General features: G+C 36.5%; 2 protein-coding genes across 6 annotated transcripts in view; both read left to right on the top strand.

The window, feature by feature from the left end:
* Positions 1–6,502, top strand: part of LOC107709756 (ras GTPase-activating protein 4-like) — a 42,473-nt gene extending 35,971 nt beyond the window's left edge. Inside the window, exons 17-21 of the mRNA XM_016514361.1 lie at positions 1,846–1,983; positions 2,155–2,290; positions 4,397–4,517; positions 4,732–4,790; positions 5,934–6,502. Coding sequence (XP_016369847.1) covers positions 1,846–1,983; positions 2,155–2,290; positions 4,397–4,517; positions 4,732–4,790; positions 5,934–6,061 — 582 coding nt within the window. The 3' untranslated portion in view covers positions 6,062–6,502. The remainder of the gene's footprint in view (positions 1–1,845; positions 1,984–2,154; positions 2,291–4,396; positions 4,518–4,731; positions 4,791–5,933) is intronic.
* A 1,481-nt stretch (positions 6,503–7,983) lies between these two features.
* The window catches only part of LOC107709754 (CAP-Gly domain-containing linker protein 2-like), a 47,499-nt gene continuing 35,686 nt past the window's right edge, over positions 7,984–19,796 (top strand). For 4 of the 5 annotated variants that reach the window (XM_016514360.1, XM_016514359.1, XM_016514358.1 and 1 more), the window contains exons 1-2: positions 7,984–8,278; positions 8,857–9,074. In XM_016514360.1, the coding sequence (XP_016369846.1) occupies positions 8,960–9,074 (115 nt within the window). In that variant the 5' untranslated portion in view covers positions 7,984–8,278; positions 8,857–8,959. The remainder of the gene's footprint in view (positions 8,279–8,856; positions 9,075–19,796) is intronic. The other variant, XM_016514357.1, reaches the window with a different exon arrangement.

Raw genomic sequence — 19,796 nt, 5'->3', positions numbered from 1 at the left:
GAAGGTGAAGTTCATTTCTGTGACCCGCTTCCTGGGCCTGCGGTTCATCTCACCTGCCATTATGTCCCCAAAACTATTTCACCTTCGAGAGAAACATGCTGATGCCCGTACCAGCCGCACACTTCTGCTACTTGCCAAAGTATGATTCTTTTACTACATATCTACAGTAACATATCTACATAGTCACGTTGTCCAGCTTTTATGTCACTTTAATATAACACAAATCAAGCTCAGATCCTTTCAGTTAGTGGAGGATACATGTTGCACTCACTTCTGCAATAACATCCACTATTTAGGTCACAGTATAGTCACGGATTATGACCTCAGAACATTCATAGAGCTCATTACGGTTAACATATTCCATCTTACGTCATTGTGACTGCCTCGTGTGTTTCCTCAGGCCGTGCAGACCATTGGGAATATGGACACTCTTGCATGCTGCTCTAAAGAGCCATGGATGGTCTGTTTGCAGCCAGCCATACAGCAAGGCATCACCCAACTCAAAGATTTCATCACTAAACTGGTCAACTGCCATGAGTCAGAGGGTGAGCTGCGCTAAATTAGTCATCAGATGAAAAATTGAGTGGATCCCGGTGCTTGGCTGGAGACTGTGTCATATCTGATCAATCTTTAGCTAATTAAGCTCCATTTTATTTTCTTGTTGGAGCTGCAAGTTTAATTGTGTAGTTCATCCAAAACTGAACAGACCCTTAAGAGATGGAGCTGATAGTCATGACCCTAATTTTATTCACTTCTCTTGCTCTTGCTCTCTCTCTTGTTTGCTTTATTTTTAAAACAGATCTTGAGCTTCAGACACGAATGAGTCTCCAGTGTGGCTCTATGGAGAAAGAAGGCTTCCTCTTCCTTCACAGGACCAAGGACAAGTGCATGCCCATGACATCACCCTTTAAGAAGTACTATGTCACACTCAATAAAGACACTCTGTCGTACTCGCGGACGCAGCACTCTAAAGTGAGCAGCAAAATATTCATTATTATTATTATTATGAGATCAACATTACTCCTGACTCGTAATGGATGTGTTTTTTTATTTTACTTACAAATAACCTTTATGTATAGGTCTGATCATAAAATAATAAAATCCATAATAACAATTAAATATTATTTCATCATTACAATTTTTAAAACTATGACATTCTACACTACTAATATTTTACTATATTTATGCTGTTATAGTTTTATTGATATTTTGAATTAGCATTTATTTTATATTTTCACATTTTTTATTTTAATTTTAGTTTCATTTTTTAGTAATTGTGTTATGTGCTTTTGTCATTTGTTTTATTATTATTTTGTAAATATGACTATTTATATTTAATTTATTTTTGTTTCAGTTTTGATTTATTTCCGGTTTATTTATTTGCTTCCCCTTAAACTTATTTCAGTGAGCTCCATAGGCAATATTTCTAAGTATAAATAAAATATAAATCTAAATTTAACAAAATATAAATATTAGATGAAAAATTAATTCCATTTTTCATCTACTATTTATATTTTAGTTTACTTCAGCTTTATTTCAATTAACTAAAATGTTTTCAATAGTTTGTTAACAATAATAATGATGAAATAAACTATTTCAATATTATTTCAAAATAGTTCATATGAATTTAGTACAAATTAATAATGTCCCTCAAATAATCTGCATTATTTACATCACTACCAACAGTTTTTCGAATGTTAGTGTGCCTGGTTACAGTGTAGGAGCATACTTGAGATGAAGAGTTTTTTTTTTCCTAAAGGGGACCAAAAGTGTCTATAGAAACACCCATATACAGTATACAGTATCTAAGATAAATTAAGCAGACTCCGGTCTGTGAATCTGCAGAAGAGCTCGTCTATTTCGCTGCCAAAGATCCGGGCGGTAGAGAAGGTGGAGGAGAAGTGCTTCGGCAGTGCTAACGTCATGCAGATCATCTCAAGTGAAGATTCTGGCCTGCAGGAGACCCTGTACCTCGACTGCAAAGTTAGTGTTGCACTGAATTCACAAATAAATCGAGGATGTGGCTATTCATAGACACTGACTGAGATTTTTGTTTGTTGTTGTTGAGCTTATAAGAATGAGCCCTGAAAACCCTCAAAAGGGTTATTTGATATCTCATTGTTTCATACTCTTTGTCTCTCTGTGTGGCTATAGAGTGTAAATGAGTTGAATCACTGGCTGTCAGCTCTGAGGAAAGCCTGCAGTCACAACACAAACACTATGAGCTGCTATCATCCTGGCATCTATAAAGCAGACAGATGGAGCTGCTGCCATCAGAAGGAGAAGTCAGGTACTGCAGATATTGATAACCAAACATTTTGGGGGATTGGTAAGATTGTTTTGCTCACCAAAAATACTTTTATTGGATGAAACATAAAGTAAAAAAGGTAATATTGTGAAGTATTATTAATTAATTGTTTCCCCCATTTTAATATATTTTGAATTTGTAATATGCAATGTATTCCTGTGATGGTGAAGCTGAATTATTAGCACCTCTCAGTGTCTTCAGTGTCACATGATCCTTCAGGAATCATTCTAATATGCTGCTCAAGAAACATTTCTTACTATTACCAATGTTGAAAACAATTGTGCTGCTTAATATTTTTGTGGAAACTGTCATAGATTTTATTTTATGATTCTCTGGTGATTAGAACGTTTAAAAGAACAATATTTATTTGTAATGGAAATATTATATCATAAAAAATTATAAATGTGTTCCTGGACCACAAAACAAGTCATAAGTAGCACGGGTATATTGGTAGCAATAGCCAACAATACATTGTATGGGTCAAAATGATTGATTTTTCTTTTATGCCAAAAATCATTAGGATATTAAGTAAAGATCATTCAATGTTATGTCAAAATATTCCATATGAATTCCCTCAAATATTTTGCATTATTTCCATCACGATCAACTGTTTTTCAGAAGATGGTTACAGTGCCTGGTTACAGTGTAAATGCATACTTGAGATGAAATACGAGTTTATTTTCTAAAAGCAGCCAAAAGTGTCTATAGAAACACCCATACAGTATGTAAGATAAATTAAGTAGACTGTGGTCTCTGAATCTGCAGAAGAGCTCGTTTATTTCGCTGCCAAAGATCCGGGCGGTAGAGAAGGTGGAGGAGAAGTGCTTCGGCAGTGCTAACGTCATGCAGATCATCTCAAGTGAAGATTCTGGCCTGCAGGAGACCCTGTACCTCGACTGCAAAGTTAGTGTTGCACTGAATTCACAAATAAATCGAGGATGTGGCTATTCATAGACACTGACTGAGATTTTTGTTTGTTGTTGTTGAGCTTATAAGAATGAGCCCTGAAAACCCTCAAAAGGGTTATTTGATATCTCATTGTTTCATACTCTTTGTCTCTCTGTGTGGCTGTAGAGTGTAAATGAGTTGAATCACTGGCTGTCAGCTCTGAGGAAAGCCTGCAGTCACAACACAAACACTATGAGCTGCTATCATCCTGGCATCTATAAAGCAGACAGATGGAGCTGCTGCCATCAGAAGGAGAAGTCAGGTACTGCAGATATTGATAACCAAACATTTTGGGGGATTGGTAAGATTTTTAATATATTTTGAATTTGTAATATGCAATGTATTCCTGTGATGGTGAAGCTGAATTATTAGCACCTCTCAGTGTCTTCAGTGTCACATGATCCTTCAGGAATCATTCTAATATGCTGCTCAAGAAACATTTCTTACTATTACCAATGTTGAAAACAATTGTGCTGCTTAATATTTTTGTGGAAACTGTCATAGATTTTATTTTATGATTCTCTGGTGATTAGAATGTTTAAAAGAACAATATTTATTTGTAATGGAAATATTATATCATAAAAAATTATAAATGTGTCCCTGGACCACAAAACAAGTCATAAGTAGCACGGGTATATTGGTAGCAATAGCCAAAAATACATTGTATGGGTCAAAATGATTGATTTTTCTTTTATGCCAAAAATCATTAGGATATTAAGTAAAGATCATGTTCCATGCAGATATTTTGTAAATTTCTGATATTTTTGTCAAATTATATTAAAACTTCATTTTTGATTAGTAATATGCATCGCTAAGACAACTTTAAAGGCAATTTTCCTCAGTATTTTGATTGTTTTGCGCCCTCAGATTCCAGATTTTCAAAAAGTTGTATCTCAGCCAAATATTTTCCTATTGTCCTAACAAACCATACATCAGTGGAAAGCCTATTTATTCAGCTTTCAGATGATGTATAAATCTCAATTTCGATAAATTGACCCTTATGACTGCTTTTGTGGTCCAAGGTCACAGATGTCTTTACCATTACTTTTCATCAGTTTATTGTGTCCTTGTTGAATAAAAGTATATTTCATTAAAAGAAAAATCCTGACTAGACTGTACTGATAAGATCTTTGTTCATAGACCCAGGCTGTGATAAAACCAGGCATGGAGTGACCCTGCAGGAGTGGTATGACCCATTGGACCCAGATCTGGAGGCTCAGCTCATCTACCAACATCTGCGTAGTGTCCAGCATGCCATGCGGTAATGTACTGATTGGCTACAAGTTTGTTTTGCGATTCGGCCCGAATCAGTTTTATAAAGTGTTTTTGAAAAATCACTTACTCTGCCTTTAACATACTAGGCCTGTGTATACATTTATGTCAGCTGAAAGGATTGACATCAAACACAAAATTTAATTACAATTCAATTCCTTCTATTCTTGTCTCTAAAAACGATGTCTTGTACTTCTTTGCAGAGATAAGTATTATAAGTTGAGAGAGCAGCAAGGAGTTAAGGAAGCAGATTCAGTAAGAGGTAAGTTTTCAAGCCTGCTTTCTTTCTGTATTGTTATCGTTAACTAAAACTATTCAAAACATTTTAGGTATTTGAAATAAAGCTGAAATAAAAATGATTGGATAGAAAATTTAAATGGAAAATTAGAAATGTTGCCTTTGACAATTGAAATAAGTTTAAAGGAGGCCTATTAGCCTATTATGCCCCTTTTTACAAGATGCAATATATAAGAGAATATAAGACAGGTGTACCCAGAATGTGTCTGTGAAGTTTCAGCTCAAAAGCTCAAAATACCCCACAGATCGTTTATTATATCATTTTGAAAATGCCTATTTTGAGTGGAACTACACGCACAGAAAGCGGCTGTCACACGGCATGTGAGTACTAAACTAAGTTCACTAAGTGCAAATAGCTATAGATTCTATTTAGGAATAGCAGGATTTTCTGCTGTTTATTGTGTACTACTTATTGCAAATTGTGGCAATTATCTGCACCTCAGTATTGTAGTACATTCTAAAACAGTATGCAATAATGACATATTGAGTGTAAATTATCATTTTAATTCAAATTATTACATGGATGCCACCTTATTGGGACAATAAAGCCCTCCCTACACCTACCCTAACCCTACCCGATACTTTATTTTCAACTTGTTGATTATTTCCTTCATTTTTATTGAAAATAAATGCCTTTCCGATGTGATATGTGTAAATAGACACTCCGTTCTAATAATTTACTAGGTTAATCTTTTTCATGTTTCCTACTTGGTAGATACCCCGGAGACCCGACTATAGCACTTAAACATGGAAAAATATAGCACTTAAACATGGAAAAAGTCCGATTTTCATGATATGTCACCTTTAAGTATTAAAATTACTAAAACCAAAATAAATAATATTCAAGCTAAATAGAAATATATATATTAAAAAAAAAAAACGAATAAAAAAGTACTAAAATTAAAAAAATGAAACCCGAAAATATAAAAATAAAAGCTAATTGTAAATATCAATAAATATTATAATAATCTATAAATAATGCTAAAACAACACTGCTTTCTTTCTTCATTTTTATTTAATGATTAGTGTCCATGTTAAAACACCACTCACATGTGCCCTTTGTTCTCTGGCAGCTTCTCATAAATAAAGGACTGTTTTGATCTTACAGACAAGAAGAAAGTAGATGGACTATCAAAGCTCTTCACTATTCTCCAAGACCTACATGATGCACATGCCGCGGTGGAGGAGGAGGAAAGATCAAAGAATAAAAATGTTTTCTTGGAATTACAAACGTAAACAAAGGGACTTTTTAACTGGTTGCATTTCATACTGTAATTCACAGTGTTACTCATACGCAGGCTTCAAACCTGCTATTATTTGACACATAGATGAGAAAAGAAATACTGTACAGTAAGTTGGATTTGTTCTTGTATTCTTGAACTTTTGAACCGATTCTTGATGGATAGATGGATATTTAGAGGGCTGCGATCACAATCCCTTTATTAAAGGATAGTTAAATGGTGGTGTATTTGCGAAATATTTGGTATTAAGGACAGTGTTACCTTACTGCAATGATTCAAGTGGGTTGCTAACTCAAAAACTGTGTCTTGTCGGCATTTCTGCAGCTTTTACATGCACTCAAACAAAATTGTTTTAACTTGAACTTTTTCAACATTAATTTCAACTAATCAGCATTGTTCCTTCTTTAACGTGCTTTTGACTTTACAAAGCACCGTGGATATGCATGTAATTTTTCATTAAATCAGTTTTATTAGAATGTTTATATAGATTTTAAAGATGTTTGTTTTTATTTTTTAATTCTGTAGGTTGATGGCAAGAGGAGAATTTGTTTATTCTTGGATTTGAATACCATGTAAAGCTGCCATTCCTGCTGTCTCAATGCCTTGTCTGTATGTGTCATGTTTTGTTGTTATGTCTTTTTATGATATGAACTGTAAACAAACAGTGTATTCCTGTCATTTTTAAATGTGGAACATTACTTTTTTTCCTGAAAGGTGGTGATGTTTAGTATTTCTCCACTAGGTGGCATTACAGTGTTCCTTATTGATAATCTGAATTCAGGCCTCATTTGCAGTACAGAAGTGCTTATGAACACACACACACACACACAAAAACTCTTTAAAGCTAATTCCAGAAGATATCAAGAACGTCTCTGAATGGTGTTTTAAATTCCTCTGCAGCCATATTTAATTATGGCTGTAATTTACTACCTTTTAGTAAATATTATGTGCACTACACAAATCTCTTAAGAACAGCCTGCATTAACGTAACTGCAAAATTATAAGAGGATTATTTCAGACTTTTTTGAGGTTTGAAAAGTTCGTTTTAACCCTCGACTGTGTAGTTTAACTTGCATACATTCACAATATTTAATTTGTCTTGAGGGGACAAAAACAAGTCTGTCATCGTTTACTCCCCCTAATGTTTAAACCTGTATGATTTTCTTTCTTCCATAGAAAACAAGTTATTTTCCAGAATCTCCATGCTACACTTAGACAATGCCTAAAGTCATATGAAGCCATGTTGCAAGCCATTCTGCAAAAATATTTCATTTGTTTTCTGTGGAAGAAAGTTTTTTGGATGTCTTTATTTATTATACATATTCACTGAATATGACCAAGTCAGGTGACAGTATGTGGGCAATATAGATTATGAATTGATTATATTATTTAAGACATTTGGACCACTTTTTCTTTCTTTCTTTGTGTCAAAAAGTCATTATTCGGTGGTAGAGAGTAACTGGTGTAAAAATTATATGGCTAAAACAAGCCTGGCCTGTTTTTAAAGCAAAACCCGATACAATCGTATTGCAGTCCTTAACGTAGGGATAACGGAGTATCCAAAACTGTAGTAATAGGAAGTCCGACTCGTTTCGTGCGAATCGGTTCTTTCGAACATTAGCCTATGTTCAAATAACCGGTTAAGCGATTCAGTAGCTACTGATTATTCTTCATGGTCCCTGTCGTCCCCCGGCACCTCAGTGGATAATGGGTTTCTTTTTACAGATATGCTAAAATGACCTTGCTTTATTACTGATTTATCACTCATTGGCAAAATAACGCATTCTCAGTCTGTCGGTGTCGATTACATTGTTTCAGCCCCATCCAAACGATAAAATGTGGTTTTTGTGTCTTTCTTTGCTAAAGCGGCCCCCCTGCCTGAAGGCTTTTACCCCTCATCTATTCAGCAACCATTTGCTCACCACTGACACACTTTCGGGACATTTCTAGGCATCTGTTTGTAAAAGAGCTTTCCTAAAATGTGCCGGTGTCTGTGAGCCTCGCATCCTGTCCCACTCTCACTGCCAGCTTTAGCTCAGCATCCATATTTTTCGCATCCGTGTGGGAGAGAGAGAGAGAGCGAGAGAGCAAAGGGAGTGGCAGACGCTGACAAATCTCATGCCGGGAAGCCGACTGAGCCATCCCTACACAGACCGTCTGAAGTTCGCCGGAGCCGACTTCTTTATAATTCACGGGATTTGGACTTCATAAGGTAATCGTGCTGTTTGTGAGAGCGGATCGGCTTTATGTCGCTTGACAGGGGCGTGTGAAGACGGTCGCGAGCACGCCGCAGTGAAGAGCCAAAACAATAGAGCAGCAGAGTCTACGGCGCAGAAATGAGACAGCACACTAAACTTCCCCCTCTTTTAGGATATATTATACGCTTTACGCTGCAGTCATCTTTCTTTTTAAGTGAAATTCGTGGAGTGAGTTTTTAACAGAGCAAATTTAGGGTTTGGAAGGTAGCTGTAATGACAGCATATCGAAACTGCCGACCTCAGTGGATAATGGGTTTCTTTTTACAGATATGCTAAAATGACCTTGCTTTATTACTGATTATCACTCATTGGCAAAATAACGCATTCTCAGTCTGTCGTTGTCGATTACATTGTTTCTCATCCAAACGATAAAATGTGGTTTTTGTGTCTTTCTTTGCCCTGAAGCATCACATTATTGTTGCTGTGGCTCAGCCAGTGTCCTGTTTATGAACTGGCATGGGCCATTCATATAGCAAATTGCATCCAGTCAATGGGATTTAGTGTTTCAAACGCTCATGATGGTTGTCTTCAGTCCCACAGGTAGAATGGAGAGGGATATCCGCCATCCTCACATTTAGTGCCTCGACAAAAACCCTTAATAAGCTGCGAAACTTTAAGTTTCTCCAGTGGACATAATGAACATGCTAAAGTCCAGTGGCTTGAAGATCCCTGGCAGGGGTCCTAAACACTCCAGTCCAGTGGGACGAACAACTGCTGGCCCATCAACCAGTCCTGCGGCTCAAAAAGACAGTAAGTCAGCTTCTTCTGTGCCTCGCTCGCCTCCAGACCCACATAAGCCAGTGGTATGTCTCATCATATTAGCCGTCACTAGGCCCAGACAGAATCTGCAGACACTTTTCTGCAACAGCGTTATTTTGATATTATTTATATACTTTTTATGTACAGGTGCATCTCAATAAATTAGAATGTCGTGGTATTTCAGTTTTAGAAATCAAAGTACTTAAACATAACATTTTATTTGAGTTATTAGCCATGGCAGTATTTCAAAAGTTATATATTTTTTTTAGATTAAGCCTTTCATTAGATATTTTATTTTATTGCAGTTTCAATTAACAAATAACTGTTTTAATAGTTTTAGTTAATAACACATATATATTCTGATTTTGTGTGTGAAATGGATTTGAGCGTGATACAACACATTGAACAAAGCTGAAAGTACCTGCATATAATAAACACGCCAAATTTAATAATAAGTAATGAAAATATTGAAGCAAGTGTGCATTTTGGCAGAAATCTGTGTCATTTTCTCCTGAATTCTATGGTTGCAGATTCTGTGTTGGCTGAATTGTTATTAAGAAATGCTACAATGTTTTTTTGGACACAATGCCCTGGTAATTGATGCCGTGGTAATTGTCCAATGCAAATATCATGGTATATGACCATGTTTATCATACACTACAATGGTTCATATATCAAAGCACCACCAAGTCAGCTGTTGTCAGTTGAACTGCAGTGATTTGAAATTTAGCAATTTTTTTTACTGAAATGGAACCAGAGAACCTCTGTTTCATTTTTGCTACTGTAAACCGTTCGAAAGTTTGAGATCAGTAAGATTAGTTTTTTAATAAATTAATACTTTTATTCAACAAGAATGCACTAAATTGTTCAAAAATGACAAGACTTAAAAAGAAGACTTAAGCCCCGTTCACACCAAGAATGATAACTCTAAAGATATAGTTCTAAGGGGAAGTCGTGGCCTAATGGTTAGAGAGTCGGACTTGTAACCCAAAGGTTGCGGGTTCGAGTCTCGTACCGGCAGGGATTGTAGGTGGGGGGAGTGAATGTACAGCGCTCTCTCCCACCTTCAATACCACGACTGAGGTGCCCTTGAACAAGGCACTGAACCCCCAACTGCTCCCCGGGCGCCGCAGCAAAAAATGGCTGCCCACTGCTCCGGGTGTGTGTTCACGGTGTGTGTGTGTTCACTGCTGTGTGTGTGCACTTTGGATGGGTTAAACGCAGAGCACTAATTCCAAGTATGGGTCACCATACTTGGCCACATTTCACTTCACTCACTTTTTAAAAAATCGTTCTCAATATTAAAGAATAACAGCGTCCACACCACAACTATAACGATAAAAGGCACAGAGAAACGATATAGTTGGAATCACTTTCAGAACGATTTTTTTCCAGCTGGCGAACGATACAAACATTGACACCCAATCAGAATCAATCCTGCACTAACGAGCTGGAGAATTTAAAGCGGCAGACCAGCATGCGCTCGCTGGTGTGGACGCTAATATTGTTATCTTTATAGTTATCTTTTTTGGTGCGAATGGGCCTTTAGATTGTTTCAATGCTCTTTCTTTCTATTCTTCAAAGAATCATGAAATGTATCACAGTTTCTACATAGTTAGCAGCACAAATGTTTTCAACATTGATTATAATAAGAAATGATTTCTGAAGGATCACATGACACTGAAGACTGAAGTAATGGCTGCTGAAAATGCATCTTTGTGATTACAGGAATAAATGACATTTTAAAATATACTAACTCAGGAAGCAGTTCTTTTAAATTGTAATATATCGCAATATTACTGTTTTGTTGTATATTTAATCAAATAATTGCAGCCTTGGTGAGCTTAAGAGACTTTTTTTCTAAAACAAAAACAAATAAATCATACTGACCTCAAACGTTTTGAGTTGATTTGATCACTCTTCAACTCACTTTTTTACAAAACGGTAGACCATTTGTTAATATCAATGGGTGCAGATTGCTTTGTTCCTTAACAGTTTGATCTGAGTTGTGGTTTATTGTGATTAATGTGGTTAATTGTCTTTTGAATCAGATGACAAGTGCTGACACTGGTGACACAGACATTGGTTACATAAATCACAGTGAGCTAATCCCTGCCTTGGTGACTTGGCCGACCTCACATCCAGCCACAACGAGACCAGACCATGTTATTTACATTAGTTTGTGTGTCACCCAGAAGGGTCTCATGGTTCAAGCAGACTGTGGAATGCTTTGTTCGTAAAACACACACATACAGGAAGTGCAGTGAAAATCAGGAGCTCTTCTGCTTTTCAGTATATTTAATCAAATAATTGCAGCCTTGGTGAGCTTAAGAGACTTTTTTTCTAAAACAAAAACAAATAAATCATACTGACCTCAAACGTTTTGAGTTGATTTGATCACTCTTCAACTCACTTTTTTACAAAACGGTAGACCATTTGTTAATATCAATGGGTGCAGATTGCTTTGTTCCTTAACAGTTTGATCTGAGTTGTGGTTTATTGTGATTAATGTGGTTAATTATCTTTTGAATCAGATGACAAATGCTGACACTGGTGACACAGACATTGGTTACATAAATCGCAGTGAGCTAATCCCTGCCTTGGTGATTGGCCGACCTCACATCCAGCCACAACGAGACCAGACCATGTTATTTACATTAGTTTGTGTGTCACCCAGAAGGGTCTCATGGTTCAAGCAGACTGTGGAATGCTTTGTTCGTAAAACACACACATACAGGAAGTGCAGTGAAAATCAGGAGCTCTTCTGCTTTTCACATAAAGAAGTCGTCAAACGTGTGATTTTCCTTAAGGGCAGTTTAAAAAGCCATTTTACTCAAAACTCACATTTATTGCCTTCTAAGTCTTTTTATATCAACGCTTTGTTTTTCTTCAGTCTCTACCAACAGTATGTGTTTTATGTTTAGCAAAAGCAGCTCATGGTATTTATAACTGCGTGGGTAAAATGTGGTAGCCTGTTCTTTTTAAAATTTCACACCATAGTATTAATGTGTCGTGTCCTGTGGTCTAATGCTAACCATCTGTGATACGAGGGAAATGCACTAGCATTGATCATAGTCCTCTGGCTGTTCTGAGAGATTGAAGAAGAAGAGTGTGTGCTTGTGGCAAAATGTGACTTCAGGAATGCAAGTATTTCACCTAGGACTTTTTAGCGAGGTTTTATTAAAAACATTTTAACATGAAGAAAATATTTCAATGTTGTGCATGAACACAAGGGTGGTTTATATGTCAGCAAAAAAACAACCAACCAAATAAGCTAATAAATAAATAAAAGAACAAAAAAAAATCAAAAGATTATATATTTTAATTGTGCTGCACACAATCGTGTGTATTAATAAAGTATATAGGCTGTTTATTATTTTTTTTGTAGACTACACCTTAAAAATGGCATATAATGTGACTGTTCATATATTTAGTTAAAGGGATAGTTCACCCAAAAATGAAAATTCTGTCATTAATTACTCACCCTCATGTCGTTCCAAACCCGTAAGACCTTTGTTCATCTTCAAAACACAAATTAAGATATTTTTGATGGAATCTGAGAGCTCTCTGATCCTCCATAGACAGCAAGGATACTACAATAATCAACGTCCAGAAACGTAGCAAGGACATCGGTAAAATAGTCCATGTGACATCAGTGGTTAAACCCTAATTTTACAAAGCTACGAGAATACTTTTTGTGTGCAAATAAATCAATAATAACATAATTTATTCAGCAGTTCTGGAGAATTCCATTTTGGAGAGAGAACGTAATCAACGTAATGAGCGGTGTTTACGTTCAGCATGCGCGCGCTTTCAAAGTTAAAAACTAAGCATTAATTTCGCAAACTATACTAATGTAACAACTGGTTAACACTATAAGCATCATCCTCTGGTCAAGTAAAATGGCATGTCAGCCGCCCACAGACTGACGCTCTGTACACTCCCAAAACCAGAGTTTTCCCCGAAGATTTCTTACATATGCAGCCCAGGCACAGGAAATGAGTAGCACATTGGTTTATAGACTGGTTTATTCTTTATGAATGCTCTGGTCGTAGCATTTTTTTGCTTTAAAATGGTGCCACATGGTTATTTACCCTATTTTCTAAGTGTAGTTTCTCAGTTTCTCTCTGCTTCAAAACAACCACCATTAAATCAGGTTGCCATTTACACACTGTCTGATGGACAATATAGACTGAGATGACAAGAGTTTCAATCTGATTGGCTGCCCACAGCGGAAATCAGGGTCACAGATCGTCATCAGTTCACCAGAAAACCCTAAAAGTAAAAAAAAGCATCCCCACCACCAAGTGGTTTGGAGAATGAATGAATATCAAGATAGATGTTTCAGAGTGATAACACCTCAATTTGGACAAAACGGTCTGATTCAGACTTATATTTTCCTACATACTATAATCCAGAGTATGCTTATATGTTTAAGCTAGATGGAATTGTCAAGATTCTACTACCAGAATTGTTTGATAAGTGAAGTAAGCAGCATGAAGTAAGCTTTCTTGTCATATTTTTAGATATACATATTGTTAGAAAAGCACTGAGTTGCCTAACATCTTTAATCAGCTGAGTCGGTCACTTTCTTTGACGGGACCACTGACCGGTCTCAAAACATTTCTGATACTGTGGTGACGCTAACGCTAAATGTTGCTCATTGAATGTGCAGAATGTTTCGTGCATTTATCATAACATATCTACAAATACTAAGCTTTCTTCTTATGTTACAAACTTGATTTAAAGGGGACATAACACACAGTTTCACCCAATCTCATGTTAATCTTGAGTACCTATAAAGTAGTATTGCATCCTTCATATTTCCAAAGAGTCTTTAGTTTTATCATATTTATAAAAAAAGGTAAAGCTTTACGAGTCTCTCCGCAAACAGCCGAGCTCCTGGAGGCATGCTGTGGGCGGAGCTAAAGAGTCGCAAGCTCTTGCACGACGATTGCCAACAAAACACAGAAATTTGATACAGTTTCACTTACCGCCTCCGGTTCCGAATCATGACCGGGATCTTTTATCACTGGGAACGCTCCATCTTTCAGTATCAAACGATGTGCAAATCCAGCTTCGAACTGGGCCTAGTTTATAAAACATTCATCATCAAAATGACGGGAACAAACAAACACACTTGCGAAACTCCATTGCTGCCCCGGAAAAACTAATTGCATCCATGTTTGCAAACTGCAAATGTTGGCCATGTTTAGCAGGAGAATCCAACTCTTTAGCAGTGTAAATAACTCGGAATGCATGAAATAGCATTAGACACCCCCCTCCCCCTCTTTAACAGATGAGAGTTAGAAGCAATGTGGCAAAATTCCATCTTGTGTAGACAAATTTCCATGTCCCGGTTCCTCCTCAAATGCAACAGAATCCGGAGGAAAAGAAGAAAAATCTGTTTAAAGAGGTCAGGCAACTGAAGGATGAAATCGGCGCAACAAGAAGAAGAATCTTGACAAAATCACTGATTGAGTTCATCCTTCAGTTCGCTCAACCTCCTTGGACTCCGTATTCATGTTGACAAATCTCTGCACATCAATGTGGTCATTAAATATTGTGTAAAATGACTGAATAACGATTGGTCATTTTGCATGTCAGTCAGTTATTGGGGGAATCAGTCGACAAATTACATTCAAATAACACTTAATTACATTTGTACCTGCATATAAAACTGGGATAAAAAAAAAGTTAACACTATTTTATAGTGTTCTTGTTATACGTTACATTTACATACTATAGCAGGGCTATTCAATTAGTGGCCCGTGGGCCAAATCCGGCCCGCCATTCATCTTCATCCGGCCCGAGGGAAGAGTACATGCAGGTCGCACATTAATTTGCACTAGTCAGTTTGTCCACAAGGTGGCAAAACACTGGCCCGGGCCGTTGTTTCACAGCCGCAAAAGAAAGGGATGAGAGACACAACAACAATAACTGGAGACCGCAACATCAATAAATGGCAGCGCAAGCGCTTGTGTGAGGGGGTTATGACATATCCACAACTTTAGTTTAAAGGAGTATAAAGGCAGTGTTGTCGGTCATAACTTCTGTCGAGAAATAGCGCAGACACTGGACGAAGATGATTATCAAATGGAGTATAATCTGAAAGATTCAGCGTTCGGCTATATTCTGACAGATTCTGGTATTCTGATAGTTTATCAGACAGCACACCAGTAGCGCTTCAACGGATAAAAACACAAATAATTATGTCAAAATGCTGGGTTTTGGCGAGTGATTTTGTAAACACGGTCTTAAATGAGTTATAAAGTCCTAAATAACCATGAAGAGTTGGGAGAAAATCGGATGCGTGTCAGTTACGTGTCATGTGCATCAGGTTTTAAAGTGACAGCGCTGCTTTTAAAGTGAAATCTGATGAAGTCTGTCATTGATGTAAATTACAGAACAAAAGAAAAAGAAATCACTCGACTGCTCTAGTCGCTGATTAAGTTTTGTAGCTTGAATAAAGATTAATCTATATAGTTTATGCATGTACAATTTATAGTTTATGTGAAGATTGTTTTAAGTTCAAAGTTAAAAATGATATTTTTCAGAACCTACTAAATGTTAAAAATAATGGCTTTCAATTATACTGTAACGTTGAATTGCTATAATGGCTAAAATTAAGGGGGAAATGCATTTAATAGAGACTTCAGTAGCAGTATTGCATTATCAAAAATACTGGCCATTGTTAATAATAGGCTACTCGGTAAAAAGATGCCATTAAACACATATGATGTAAATCACAGAACAAAAGAAAAGAAATCACTCGACTGCTCTAGTCGCTGATTAAGTTTTGTAGCTTGAATAAAGATTAATCTATATAGTTTATGTACAATCAATTTATAGTTTATGTGAAGATTGTTTTAAGTTCACTTAAATTAAAAGTTAAAAATGATATTTTTCAGAACCTACTAAATGTTAAAAATAATGGCTTTCAATTATACTGTAACGTTGAATTGCTATAATGGCTAAAATTAAGGGGGAAATGCATTTAATAGAGACTTCAGTAGCAGTATTGCATTATCAAAAATACTGGCCATTGTTAACAATAGGCTACTCAGTAAAAAGATGCTATTAAACACATATTTAAAATATACCATCTTTATATTGTTTCTACATTAATTTGGAAGTTCAATGTGAAATTGTGACAATATAAATATATTAATATGCAGTTAATCACAATTACAGAAAAATGTGTGAATAATTAGTTTTTTTTATTTAAATCGATTCACAGACAGCACTAATGTTAACCTTTTATAGATGTTGGTGTTGATAATATTAGTTAATTTTACTGCTGAATATGCATTTAAATTTAATTTCTAGTTTTATAGGCCCCTCAGGAAGAGATTGGGACGGACACCCACCCCCTTGGCCCCCTTCAAAATTTAAATTCGATAATCTGGCCCTCAAATGAAACTAATTGAATAGCCCTGTACTATAGCAATAACAATAAGTTATGCATAATTACAAGCAATCCCAAACTAAAGCCTAACCCTATAGTAAGTACATGTTGTTAATTAATATTGCCTAATATTTTGTATAATTGTCTAATACACTGTAACAAGGCCATCTTAAAATAAAGTAACCAAAAACTACTATTGGAAAAGTTACATGCATATTATGAATCCAAGTTTTTGTTATCAGGAGATACTCCAGTGGGAAAAAGAGGGAGTGTTTACGGAGGAGGAGTGATCAGGACTCCACAGAGAGCTTCTGAGATAGAAATGTGTGTGTGTGTGTGTGTGTGTGTGTGTGTGCAGGGGGCGGTTAAAGGCTGAGCTGGGGTCATTGTGTTAGCTTGTGCTGCTGAATGGTGGGATTGAGATGGTGGGAGGAGGAGTGCAGGCACAATAGTGAAGTGAGGCTTGTGTTCTTCTCTTCTTCCTGCATCATTCCTTTTTCTTTTTTTCCCCTTACTGATCTAGTGTTACTGTAGCAACCCAGCCACTTGGGCAAGAAATGCACCAGAGCCTCCGCTCGAGGCTGGGCCGGGACTTCCTGAATGGGCCTAGTTTTCTCAGGAGGAGTGATCAGGACTCCACAGAGAGCTTCTGAGATAGAAATGTGTGTGTGTGTGTGTGTGTGTGTGTGTGCAGGGGGCGGTTAAAGGCTGAGCTGGGGTCATTGTGTTAGCTTGTGCTGCTGAATGGTGGGATTGAGATGGTGGGAGGAGGAGTGCAGGCACAATAGTGAAGTGAGGCTTGTGTTCTTCTCTTCTTCCTGCATCATTCCTTTTTCTTTTTTTCCCCTTACTGATCTAGTGTTACTGTAGCAACCCAGCCACTTGGGCAAGAAATGCACCAGAGCCTCCGCTCGAGCCCCGCAATGGGCCGGGACTTCCTGAATGGGCCTAGTTTTCTCTACCGTAGTGTAGTGCTCGTGTACTCCTCTCTTGAGTCCCGGCACATGCACATGCACACACACTCCTTTTGCTTATGTTATATGTATATGTATAAATATGTATATGTTGCTTGTGATGATCCTCATTTGCTGCTTTGGAGGAAAGTGTCTGCTAAATGAATAAATGTGAATTAAGAAAAAAACAGTTCAATAATTTTACAAAGGAGTAGTTGAGTAAAACACACAGTTCTGTCATCATTTACTCATTCTTCTGTGGTACACACAAAAAAAAGATATTAGAATGTCCAGGCTGCTCTGTTTCATGCAATAAACAGTGAATGGGAATGGTGTGTTTTGGAGCTTCAAACACTACCCCAAAACACCATAAAAGTATCATGAAAATAGTACATTCCTCTTAATACACTGTATTTAAGTTATTATTAATTGAAAATCTTCTGCTATTCTTTTAATACAGCCTAAATAACTATGCACTTTGCACAACAGAGCAGTTCATCGATGGTCCAAAATAAACATACCACTACAGACAAAATTTACCAGCAATGGGTGTTTTACATTATATTTCTGACCCTCCATTGGAATATACTAATACTTTTAAACTTCAAATATTTCATAAAGACATGGTTAAAGTAATCCATATCATTACTTTAAATGATGAACATATTTAATTTAGACTTTTTTTTTTACATATAAATATTGATTAAAGCATTTACGTAGAGCCCATCAAATATGGTAAATGGAAGCTTAAACATGTTTGCTTGGCCCGTGAGATCCAAAGAAGTTCTTGTATGTTTAGCAAGCTGCAATTGGCCATATTAGTTTTTGTATTCTACTCTATTTTCTGCCAAAAAAGGGGATTTGTTTATATATTTCCATCACTGCTGACGTTTACACGTCTGCTTCTGTGTGGTAGACTACTGACCTCAATAGTAGTTGAATAACATAAAAAATTCTCAACATAGACAGTCTGTCAGCTTTTAAGAGGCACACCGGCCCTGCGTTGTTTTATAAACAACAGCGAATTATGTCAGGATGTTTTTTTGACTGATAAGGAGCCCAGAAATTCTTCATTTCAAAGATCTTTAACCACCATGTTTATCAGTCCAAGAACATGTTGGAGCAATTGAGAAACAAAAGCAGTCATCATCCCATCCCCCAGCATCAATAACCCCCCACACACATATGCTGAGATGTGAAAGACTGACTGAATACATGCTAAATGAGCCGTGGCTCACACATCATCACTGTATCCTTCAAGCGGTATTCGGTAAGAGGCATGTGTTAAAAGCGCCACATGTGCAAAGCACCCAGGTTCATAAACTGTTTCACTGCAAATCCCACTGACCCAGATTCGTTCAGAAATTAGAGTGCTGCTCAACCTTGCATGAAGGCTGCAGTGACATCCAGACATGAGCGAAATGATGAGAGTTCTCTGATGCCATGCATTAAATGAGCTGTGTAACAAGTGTTGACAACATATGCTGTGAAATACAGAGAACATTGTAAATTCTTAAAATGGATGCTTAAAATGGATTGATTTATTAATAACCAGTTTCAAGTCAATAAATTTCCTTCTGAAAAATTTACATTACAGAAGTAAATACTTTGTGAAATCTGAATGATGTTGACATTAACGTTGAATATTTTCACCAAACTTTGTATGATGGGGATTAAAAACATATATGGAAAGTGATGTTATGATCAGGTGTCAAAATCGGGAAAGTAATATATTGTTGTACCATGGTACACTACTGTTCAAAAGTTCTTTAACTAAACTTTTTTTAAATGATTTGTTTAATCTGCAAGGATGCATTAATTGATTCAAAGTGACAATTTACATTGTTACAATTGATAGAATTTACAGTGATACAATTTACAGTGTTACAAATGATTTTGTTTCAAATAAATGTTGTTCTTTTGAACTTTGTTCATCACATCAGAAAATCCTGAAATAAATTCATTGTTTCCAAAAAAAAAAAAAATAAAATAGTAGAAACAAAACTTGATGGTTTCTGAAGGATCATGTGACCCTGAAAATTGAAGTAATGACTGCTGAAAATTTAGCTTTGCCATCAAAACTGTAAATTGCATATTAAAGGGGTCATATGATGTTGCTAAAAATAACATTATTTTTACATTAATCATTTAATAATCAATCGGTAAATTTACATCCAACATACTGTACATTATTGTTTCTCCTCTATGCCCCGCCTTTCTGAAACGCGTCGATTTTTACAAAGCTCATCGGTCTGAAAAGCGAGGTGTGCTCTGATTGGCCAGCTATCCAGTGCGTTGTGATTGGCCGAATACCTCAAGCGTGTGACGGAAATGTTACGCTCCTTACCATAT

The sequence above is a fragment of the Sinocyclocheilus rhinocerous genome, unplaced genomic scaffold (assembly GCF_001515625.1).
Source record: "Sinocyclocheilus rhinocerous isolate Xijiao unplaced genomic scaffold, SAMN03320098_v1.1 scaffold896, whole genome shotgun sequence".
Lineage (NCBI taxonomy): Eukaryota > Metazoa > Chordata > Actinopteri > Cypriniformes > Cyprinidae > Sinocyclocheilus > Sinocyclocheilus rhinocerous.
This window is presented reverse-complemented; position numbering and strand designations above follow the sequence as displayed.